The sequence below is a fragment of the Electrophorus electricus genome, chromosome 5, assembly GCF_041902795.1.
Source record: "Electrophorus electricus isolate QZ-2024a chromosome 5, ASM4190279v1, whole genome shotgun sequence".
Classification (NCBI taxonomy): Eukaryota; Metazoa; Chordata; class Actinopteri; order Gymnotiformes; family Gymnotidae; genus Electrophorus; species Electrophorus electricus.
This window is the reverse complement of record NC_137501.1, coordinates 30775339-30787057: the sequence shown is the minus strand read 5'-3', so window position 1 is coordinate 30787057 and position 11719 is coordinate 30775339. Positions and strand designations below refer to the sequence as shown.

Sequence of the window (11719 nt, the reverse complement as noted above, 5' to 3'; positions counted from 1 at the left end):
AGTGCCAACAATTTGCACCTCTGATGTAGCATGGTACTTCCATGACCACTGTACGTCTGATAATAACATTACATCAAAAACTAGCTGCAAACAAACACAATTTTGTCACAGTAAACATGATGAAAATTCCCCATCTGGAGGATATACTTTGTCAAATTCTATTAAGCTATATGGGTTTGTATGCACCACCAATGTAAATAAATACCCTGTACTCAATTATATGTGGAACCACATGGTCCTGTGAGATTACAAAATGCTCTGGATTTTTATTTTTTGTTTGTTTATTTCCTGGAGAAAAAGGACACAACTCAAACATAAGCAAGGAACAACAAAAAAGCCTCAAGGACAAAGTCAAGTGACGTGAAACTTGGGATTTGAGTTTGGGCCAGTGAGGAGGTTTCTGTTGTTGAAGTATTTCAGATATTGAGTGGAGTTGAAATATACTTTGTGTCATTATTTATTCTGCATTTTTTTCAGTGAACTTCAAAATATACAAAAAGTGATGTTATTTGTATTCATAACTATACAATTTTAACATTGTTGTTATCGTGTTTAAAACGCTATAAAAGTACTTTTGTTAAGATCTAATAATAGCCTGGTGTTTGTATATACGTCATTCTAACATCTGTGAATGAAGATGTGTGTGAGCTCACCAAAGGAAAGAATGTCAGCATAGATAACCAGATAACTGTCACAAATAATATGTAGATGGAAATGTTTCTTTAACACAGAAATTCCAAATCATGTAAGATTTTCTAAATTTTCCCATGATATTTTAAGTATAAAATTATATGCAGTTATTAGAAAAATGTTTCACTATCACACTTAATTTAAAGTGAATATTGAGTCATTAAATGTAACATGCTATTGTGCAACTGTGGTAGGAAACAAAGGTACCTTTTTGTCTGTTCTTCAGATGGATAACACACCCAATATGGAATATGTCAACAATGCATCTTTGAACCACATAATCCTTTCAAACCAGACAAAAACAAAATGCTCGATTCCACGTCATCCCACAGTCATGATCATTGAGAAATATGCTTAAAAGTTAAAAGACCATCTACAGTTACGTCATGCTCACCCTGCCCTATAAAATAGCCCAAACTAAAGCAAATATTGCTTTACCAGCTTGCACCACAGGACACCATCACTCCAACCTGGTGACTATATGAACTGGAATACACCATACACACTGAATCACAATTCAACCAGACTTCACAAAGAAATTGGGTGAGTGTCACGTCTCATGTTGTTGTTGTTTTTGTATTTTCAGTGTAATGTGTTACTTTATCTTGCAAACAAAGACATAAAAATATTTTCACGATGGGCCAAGTGTGTGAAATCTCAATATCTCAGTTAAAACTTAATCAAGCCCAACTGTCAAGCCTCTCGATTTCAATCACATATCCTTAAATTCATTACAGACAAAAATAATGGATATCACATTCATAGAATAGATACTGGAAAAAAATCATAAATCAATATATGTGAATACATTAGCACATTTCTAATCCCTCAATAAACACTTTCTCCTTTATAACTGTTTTTTTATTCGGTGTTATTTACCAATTACAATTCTGGAGTCCTCATTTCTTTTTAATCATTTGAAAAACTAGAGCTGTACACTAGAAAGAAATTCTACTATTTTGTCATTGACATTTACATGCCTACAAGTGCTCTATAGGTCATATTTTATGACTAATATACAATACTGAGAGCTAGCCTGACAATATTGGCCTGTTTCCACTTTGTATTAATGTGTTTCATATCTGTATTGTATCTAGATTTACTGTGGCCAAATTCCATTTACACTTTTTACAGTATGACCAGAAGAGATCTTATTGTACTTGCATGAAAAGCAGATGAACCCAAACACAGTTTCTGCTTTACTTCTTTAACCTACTAAAAACATAGTTCTTCAATGGCTATTACCAGTGTATTATATACTGTCATATACGGTCAGAAACCCTTTACAACAGACAATGAAGTGTCGGCATACAGTGTTAGCTGGCTGCAGGAACTCTGTTGGCAGCTGCTGTAATTTCTGTAATTTATATATGCTGTAATTGTATATGGATTCTGAAGACACACTTCTGAATAACACAGTAATGATTAATGTCCATCTCTGGTCATCTCCAAATGTGGTCTGAGTGAGCTGATGGCATAGCATTTTTTGCTGTGTATATACCTGGTTTTTCATGTGGTTAATTTTAATCTGAACAAGAGCCCATCATCAAACATGCATGGTAATAGAAGGTGTGTACAAGATATATTGTTTTAATGTTACGGTTTTGATGGTATTTAATATATGAATCAAAGATTTGAAATTTGAATTGAAATGCTTTGGGATACATTGAAAGAAATGCTTCAAATGTCAAAAAAAAAAAAAGACTGGGAAAGATCACTTTACTGATTTAAAAAGATCTCTTATGACAAGGTGAGGCCGGATGCAAGTGTGAGGCAATATAATCCTTAAAGAAAAGATGTTTTGTAAAAAAAAACCAAACAAAACAAAAGTAGAGATGCAAATAAAACACACAAGTGCAAACAAGGAATGCACAAATGTAGTCACTCAGGTTACGCACAGAGTCAGAAAAGGAGACCCAACGAGTATTCTGCTTGCTGTCATCACTGGTCAAAGAAAGGGAGAGACAAAGATTTATTCATATGCAGACACTGTTTAGGAATGGATAGAGGCAGAGGCGAAGCAGAGAAGGAAACTAAGAAGAGGGAGCCAGGGTCAAGATAGTAACAATCTTATAGGTAAATAATCAGAGCTTTTGGAAGTTTTCACATTGGGCTCAAGGGTAATTGCTTAAAACCATCAAAGCCTACTACTGGTTATAACCGATGAGTGGATATATAGGTGGGTAACATTGCTTCACCCATTCCAGTTGTGCTAATTTCAAGCCTCCAGTTGGCCAAATCGAAAATGAAACATTTATGTGGTTCGCATTTGTGCGGTAGATCAAATTTGAAACTAGTCTTTGTAGTAAGACCCCTGAAGGAAAGTAGAAACATGTGATAGGATAGTGGGTTTACCCAATGCCCAACCATATTTCAGTACTCAAACCAAATGTTTTTCTAGAAAGCTAACCATACCAATACTTTTGTTTGAGCATGGCATCTAACAAGACTGTTTCTTGAAGGCATTTTCGTGTAATTTTGGCTACCATGCTAATGTTATCTTGCAGCTGGTGGATATTAGAAATAACAAAAAATAAATAAATACATTTTTAAAAATGGTAAGGAACGCATCACCCAGGATCTCTTAATTCTGATAACACTACAATAAAGAGGCATGCCTTGGCTTCACAACTCAAACTATTCTAACATTCAAAGCTATCAGCACTGTCACATTTTAAAAAGTGTCAGTAGTCTCAAATGATGGAGATGTTTCCTGTTTTGTGTTCTATGCTTAAGCTATGCAGTAACTTAGCTATTGGAAAATGTGTAAAGCATATACTATATGCAAAACTGTATCTCTTTGTCAACCAATGCCCCTACAAATATCAGGATATTTTTAAAAATATTTTTTTAAACAAAAATATAAGACAAAATATAAATATGAAGGCAATAAATAAAACTGCTGGAACACCACTGCCAAAAACAACAACCCTCACTGGGTGTGTAACTTGAAAGCTTACTTCAATGAGGTTAAAGATAATACTGCAGAAGGAATCAGAGAGAAATGTGGATTCACTTACAAATGATACTTCAGGCACCTGCTACATGGGATCAGACATTTTGGCGTTACTTTTCCATCACTGTCATGCCCTCTACTCATATACTATCCATAGCAACTAGAACAATCACCCACTGTTCATTTCAACAAAAATCACTTTGCATGCATTAAAAATAAAACAAATTGGATATATTATGAATAAATATGAATGTTAAGGTCAAACTGCTGATTCTTTAATATTATATAATAACATCTATATTATGTACTTTTAAGGTTTCATTTCTGAAATAAGCACGATGAATGCAAAAATATTGACTGCAGTGTTTGTTATTGTGGGTAAGTTACATGCTTTCATCACACAATTTCACTTCTTTTGAGTTTCCATATTATATATGATAATTTCATAATGTTATCCACATGGTTTTGTACTTCACAAGATCCTGTCTTCTCTCCTAATTGCAGGAACAATTGCAACTATTACTACAGCTTCTAGTACTACTGTTCCAGTAAGTACTCTGACAACAACTGCAGTAACTGCTACTACAACAACAAAGTCTACTAATGTTAGAACTACTCCAAGAACAACTACAACTAGTCCATTAAATACTAGTACTGCAACGACAACTACCACTGTGACAACTGCTCCATCAACTATTAGTACTTTAACAACAGCAATACCAACAAGCTCTCTGGTTACCTCACCACAAAGTACCACAAAAGCAACAGTAATATATACTACTACTACAACTACTACTACTCCAACAACAACTGCTACAACAACTAGTACTGCTACAACAACAACTACTTCTACATCAACAACTACTACTTCTGTAACTACTACTACTACTCCAACAACTACTACTAATAGTACTGCAACAACTACTACTCCAACAACTACTACTACTCCAGCAAGTACTGCTACTACTCCAACAACAACTGCTACAACAACTAGTACTGCTCCAACATCAATTACTACTCCAACAACAACAACTTCTACATCAACAACTACTACTTCTGCAACAACTACTACTACTACTGCAACAACTACTACTAATAGTACTGCAACAACTACTACTCTAACTACTACTACTACTCCAACAAGTACTGCTACTACTCCAACAACAACTGCTACAACAACTAGTACTGCTCCAACATCAACTACTACTCCAACATCAACTACTACTCCAACAACTACTTCTACATCAACAACTACTACTTCTGCAACTACTACTACTACTCCAACAACTACTACTAATAGTACTGCAACAACTACTACTCTAACTACTACTACTGCTCCAACAACAACTGCTACAACAACAACTAGTACTACTCCAACATCAACTACTACTCCAACAACAACTGCTACAACAACAACTAGTACTACTCCAACATCAACTACTACTCCAACAACAACTTCTACATCAATAACTACTACTTCTGCAACAACTACTACTGCTACTCCAACAAATACTACTAATAGTATTGCAACAACTACTACTCCAACTACTACTACTACAACAAAAACTACTACTAATAGTAATGCAACAACTACTACTCCAACAACTACTACTACTCCAACAACAACTGCTACTCCAACAAGTACTACTACTCCAACAATAGCTACAACAACTAGTACTCCTGCAACATCAACTACTACTCCAACAACAACTACATCTACATCAACAACTACTGCTACTATTCCAACAACTACTACTACTACTACTGCAAGAACAACAACTGCTCCAACAACTACTACTACTCCAACAACAACTACTACTCCATTAACAACTTCTACTACTGTGACAACTCCAACAACAACTACTATTACTCCAAAAACTACAACTACAACAACTACTACTACTACTGCAAGGAGTACATCTACTACTATAGCAACAAGTACTACTACCACAACAGCAGCCGCAGTAGCAACAACAAATCCTCCTCTAGCTGTTGGCCTGATGATTGTCATTCAGCAAGTGTATGCTCCTGAGCTCAGTGATCATAATAGTGCACAGTTCCAAGCCTTAGAAGTTGTAGTTGTTCATGAGGTGAGTATGACACTAATAAAAAAAGCGTTGAAATATCTGATTCTGTTAGAACGCTGTACTGAGTGTGGGATTTTGCGTAGAAGACAACTGAAACCCACAAAGATTCTTAGTCAAATTCTGTATTAAGAGTATACAAAGAAATAGTTAAGAACATTGCACTGGCAGAGTTTATGAACAATTATGAAACTCTCTTTGTAGTTCAACCAACTGTACAGAAGCTTGTATGGAGTGCTCTTCATCAGGACTATAGTGCTAGGTTTTAGGTAAGAGTTGGTACTTATGACTACAGACTGACTTTCATTACAAGCATGTGAAGTAGAACCCTATAGCACCACTTTATCATTTCTTAAGCAATAATGTTTATATAAACTACTTCTTAAAATCATTACGAAGACTTTTTAGTCAATGCCTTTTTAAAGATTTTATTATATTTTTTTCCCTCCCCAGAGCTGGGCCCACACGCGCAGCACAAAATGTGGAGGCAGACATCCAGTTAATCTTCAACGAGAATTCCACAACACCGATACCAGACAATACTCAAATTGTGAATGCTCTTAAACAGGCTATAATAAACCCAAGCTCAGGATTCAACCTGTCAGTGGATTCAGCCTCAATCAGTCTCACCAGTGAGCTGAGCCTAGTCTTCCAAATTTCTGTTACAAAATTAATGGCATGAATTATATGTTAAGCAAGTACTGTTGTAGCTATCGAAGCTTATTATTATTGGTAATATTAGATAAGTGTAAGTTAATTCTGTATTCTAGTGATGCGTCAGGAAGAATTTTTGCATAACATATCCTATTTTTGTCTTTCAGGTTCTCCACAAACTATACCTGTGATATTCCTAACAAATGGCACTTTTAGTAGTGCTCTCTCAAATTCATCTTCAACTTTATTCACAAACAGGTCATCAATGATTAAATCAGGAGTAAGTAGGAAATAATCTGTTAACTGCAGACGTACTCTTTAAAAAGTATATATATATATATATATATATATATATATATATATATATATATATATATATATATATATACATACACGTGTGTGTGTGTGTGTGTGTTTTAACCACCTAATTTTCCCTTTACTTTGTAGCTTAATCCTTTTTTCATTGCTGACTACCCTAACACGTTCAGCACATTGACAGTCGCAAATTTCAGGTAATTACATTATGTGATTATGCATATGTGCACAGACACACACCTGACCAGGCAAAACATATTTAATGTTGCAAAGGTTTGCATCACAACCCACTACATAACCAAATGATAATCAAATGGTTTGCATTAGTATTTTCTTGTGGTTCACATTACATTTGCCCATCCAGTGATGGAGGTCTTACCACTAACGGCATAGCGTCGATCTGGAACTTCATAGACCTACATTTCGGTGCCAATGTCACGCTGCCCAACAGCACCCAGATTGGAGAAACGATAATAAGAGCAGCAAGAAACAACACCCTCCCCTTTCAGATCTTCACCTCTAAAATTATAGTGAATGGCACAGGTAAGTAATTTCATTTACATGGTTTATGGAAACTCATGTTAAGTCTAACTCAGCTTGTGTCAATTTGTTCACTTTTATTCATCAAATATTCATACTTTATTGCAATGCAGTAATATCATCAAGTGAAGTCAGCAGCAAGATCAGCATCTTTTCAGCATCCTTCATGGTGGCCATGTCACTTCTGGTCACATGGTCCAGCTGAAGAAAACCATGAATCTTTCACCAGGAAAGATGCAGAAGGATTACAGTGTCTAACTATCTCACGGAACAATGCTAAATTTTAGAAACCTCACAAGAAGCCCAGCTAAGCACAAAATTCTTAAAGAATGCTTATCCCCTCAAATGTCCCAATCATTTAAACTAAATAATATATAAATAGAGCACTTTATCAACTGAGCAATTGCAATGAAAAACCATACATATCCATTTACTGTTTTTCCACATTCTACAAAATAAAAACAATAATATAAAGCATTACTGCAAATTTGTAGTTTAATTTTAATGTAGACATTGTACAAAATCAAAGACTAAAATAACCAATTACACAAAAATGGGAAATGGCTGAAATATTGTTTTTCATTGCAAGAGCTCAACTATTAAGGTAATTTTTAAAACCCTGTCAGTGTTTGCTGTTCAGACTGCTCTTATGATGATTTTTATTGTAACTTTCTTTAAGTTATTTTTGTATATAATGATTCTCAAGTCTGTACAACTCATAGATAAATAATATATAATTACATTACATCATTCTACAGTGTTTAGTGCTTTACTTTTTTATGAACACATCTTGTATTAAATAATCTCTTGAAAAATAATTAAATTAAAAATGTAAAATGAGAAGAAAAACACGTGAATGTTTTTTGCTTAAATTTTTAGTACATAAGTGTTTGCATCTGTAGAAGGGCACATCTGCGTCACATGCACAATAATCAAACAGGTATTATGTAAAGAATGCAGTCAAAAATGTGGGAGTATGACGACCCACCCTGGGAAGCAATGAAGAGTTCCTCAGATAACTGGAGAGTCAAGAGCCCTACGGACCGAAACATTTAGTTTTGGTGTAGCTGGTCTGACCTAGAGAGCTGACCAGAGTACACTCACATTTGCGCTATGAGCTTTCTAGGAAGTGGTTGCATTCCCGTCGGCACGGGTGGATGGATTGCATCTGATTCCACAGAGTCTATAGGGTTTTCAACAAGAACAGAAATCACTCTTTATCTTGTCTGCACATGTATACATGATTCGTTGTGCTCAGTATTGATGGCTGAATGAAGTTACACTTATAGTGTGCCCTCTAAGGAAATCAAGGCCACTTTACAATTAACACACACGACTTTATTAGGCTAGCTATCACTAGTTATGCAGACATACACATGCAGTTTATTAGGATAGCCAGTTTTTACCTAGCCTCCATGTTTTTGGACTGTGTAAGGGAACCGGCAACCCCACAGGAAACCCATGCAAACATGGGAAGAATATGGAAACTCCACCAAGATAGGGACATGAACTGGAGACCTAGTGCTGAGAGGCAAATGTGTTCACCTTGGCCAGTGTGCTGCCAAATGGTTGTGATGTGATGGTTGTGATGTTTGCATTATTGTGCCACAGAGAATAGTATAGACATAGTATACATAATATACTATACCTTAGTTTACTATACATTACAAAGTATAGACACGATTATAATCCAGTTTCAATCAAAATGCTCATTATATTTCTGTAAGCCTAGAATTTCATTAGTAGCTATCCATTTCTTCATAACTGATACATAAATAGTGATTATGGCTTTACTGTAGTCAAACATTTCACTCACAACAGTGAGTAAATATTTACACAACAGTTAGCAAACATTTATCTTCAGATAAATGATTTTTCAATGTTACCAGCTGTTATATTTTCTGGCCACTGTTATTGGTTCATTGGTTTTCGTAAATAAAAGGTTTAGGATGTTATGAGTGCCAACAATTTGCACCTCTGATGTAGCATGGTACTTCCATGACCACTGTACGTCTGATAATAACATTACATCAAAAACTAGCTGCAAACAAACACAATTTTGTCACAATAAACATGATGAAAATTCCCCATCTGGAGGATATACTTTGTCAAATTCTATTAAGCTATATGGGTTTATATGCACCACCAATGTAAATAAATACCCTGTACTCATTGTATATGTGGAACCACATGGTCCTGTGAGATTACAAAATGCTCTGTATTTTTATTTTTTGTTTGTTTATTTCCTGGAGAAAAAGGACACAACTCAAACATAAGCAAGGAACAACAAAAAAGCCTCAAGGACAAAGTCAAGTGACGTGAAACTTGGGATTTGAGTTTGGGCCAGTGAGGAGGCTTCTGTTGTTGAAGTATTTCAGATATTGAGTGGGGTTGAAATATACTTTGTGTCATTATTTATTCTGCATTTTTTCAGTGAACTTCAAAATATACAAAAAGTGATGTTATTTGTATTCATAACTATACAATTTTAACATTGTTGTTATCGTATTCAAAACGCTATAAAAGTACTTTTGTTAAGATCTAATAATAGCCTGGTGTTTGTATATACGTCATTCTAACATCTGTGAATGAAGATGTGTGTGAGCTCACCAAAAGAAAGAATGTCAGCATAGACAACCAGATAACTGTCACAAATAATGTGTAGATGAAAATATTTTTCTTTAACATAAAAACTGCAAATAAATGTAAGATTTTCTATGATTCCCATGATATTTTATTTTACAGATAAAAAGATATGCATTTGTTAGAGAAATGTTTCACCATAACACAATGTAACTACTAAGTCATTATCTGTATAAAGATATCTGGATAAGACGCTCAATATGCAGTGTGTCAATAATGTATCTGTCAACAATCTTTTCAAACCAGGATTGGTCTATGTTGTAAGTACTAAAGAGTTAAGGTTGTGATTCTTTAATAATGGTTTCACGGAGTATATCAGCGAGACATGCAGGCATGCAACTGCTATATCGGTCCTTCAAAGGACCTCTGGCTGAAATATTTATTTGGAAATTCTGTGAACTTTACTACAATTTTGAATATCTCTTACTACAGTACACCACAGTTACTCACCCAGAATCACCAAGATTACACACACACGTGTGTGCTTGTGTGTGTGTGTGTGTGTGTATATATATATATATATATATATAGGAGGGTGGGCCGTATACGATTTCTAGGCATATACTATCAAATACCTCTCTTTCACTCTGATGTCATTTACTGCTATTTGAACTTTAACTGTGTCAATGTCTTTATGATTGTTAAAAATAGAGGGTAGTGTATATCCCAAATGTGAGTACCCACAGGACATAAACCAGGCACTTTAAATCCAGCAGTCCAGGTTAACATTCTGTATATGGGATCACCAATTGCTAACACATTATTCATTGAAGGGGGCGTCAGGCGGACAGAGAATCTAAGACTTTGAATCAGTTGCTGGTGGCGAAAGCAGGCTAAATTGGCGGAGGGGGAAGCTTTCGCTCATCCTCCGTGATGCTGCTGTTCCCATGCTCCATCTCTTTTAGGCACCGGGATGAACGTTGCTACTCCAGACGCCAGTTTCAGGAATTTGCCATCCTGGCCTCTATATGGTGTAGAAGTTGCTTGTCACCAGCGCTCTTGCATGCAGTGTATTTTCCAAGACCACTTCCAGGCCTGGGAAAAATAGCATTTTGGGCAGTACAAGAGGAATCCTGGTCCTTACTCAGATGGGCTTTCTCTGCATAAAGTTGGGTACTGTCGATCCAGCAGTGCCTTGATTTCAGCCTCCAGTAATTCCAGCTCTTTGCTAAGAGTATCTTCCAATCTACTTCATTGATCATTATTTGCAAACCTTTAGCAACTAGCCTTATTCAGATGTGCTAACTTTTATGCTAGCTCTACATTTAGCTAACAGTAGATGTTTTGTCGATCCAATAAAATAAATTCTACTTATTCGTAATCCCCAATACATTAATAAGTAATAAAACAACATAAACTAAAAGTATAAAAAGGTTTTTAAAATAAATATTTTGGAGCACAGCTCCACAGGTCTGTTACCCACGGTCTATGTTTTCATGAGTTTATTTAAAACAAGAAGTGTTCACAAATGCTGTACTATAAAAATGGTAAATTATATAATATGTTGCAACAATTATGATGTTGCAACTCTGGCTGTGGTAGTGCTGTGTGGTGTTGTAGAAGTAGTAGGTGTAGTGGTTGTTAGTGATAACATTGTTCCATTTGTTGTTGTATTGCTTTATTGTTTGGTGTAGTAGAAAATGTAGTAACTAATTGCTTATATGTTGTTGTAGCAGTTGTTGTTATTGATGTAGTTATGTGAGGAGTAGTTGTTCCTTTTACTGTTGTAGCTATTCTTTTCATAGTAGTTGTTGGAGTAGTAGCTGTCTCTTAAGTAGTAGAAATTGGTGGTGTTGTCAGCATAGTTGTAGATTGACAAGTTCTTATAGTAGGTGTT

The 11719-nt window shown here is 35.4% G+C and overlaps 1 protein-coding gene across 1 annotated transcript; it reads left to right on the top strand.

Annotated features, from left to right (window-relative positions):
- Window positions 1-1143: 1143 nt before the first annotated feature.
- On the top strand, window positions 1144-8263 carry LOC145657917 (uncharacterized). The gene is made up of 9 exons (XM_081714773.1): window positions 1144-1233; window positions 3962-4024; window positions 4151-5736; window positions 5935-5999; window positions 6184-6362; window positions 6552-6664; window positions 6832-6896; window positions 7064-7242; window positions 7353-8263. The coding sequence occupies exons 2-9, from the start codon at window positions 3985-3987 to the stop codon at window positions 7442-7444; spliced, it is 2319 nt and encodes a 772-aa protein (XP_081570899.1). The 5' UTR covers window positions 1144-1233; window positions 3962-3984; the 3' UTR covers window positions 7445-8263.
- The last annotated feature ends 3456 nt before the right edge of the window (window positions 8264-11719 follow it).

What these genes read in the sequence shown, in the direction of transcription:
- LOC145657917 (XM_081714773.1), top strand. Translation starts at nt 3,985, where the DNA reads ATGAATGCAAAAATATTGACTGCAGTGTTTGTTATTGTGG. An exon ending in TGCAGTGTTTGTTATTGTGG is followed by an intron (nt 4,025 to 4,150) that starts GTAAGTTACATG and finishes TCCTAATTGCAG; the next exon opens with GAACAATTGCAACTATTACT. An exon ending in AATTATAGTGAATGGCACAG is followed by an intron (nt 7,243 to 7,352) that starts GTAAGTAATTTC and finishes ATTGCAATGCAG; the next exon opens with TAATATCATCAAGTGAAGTC.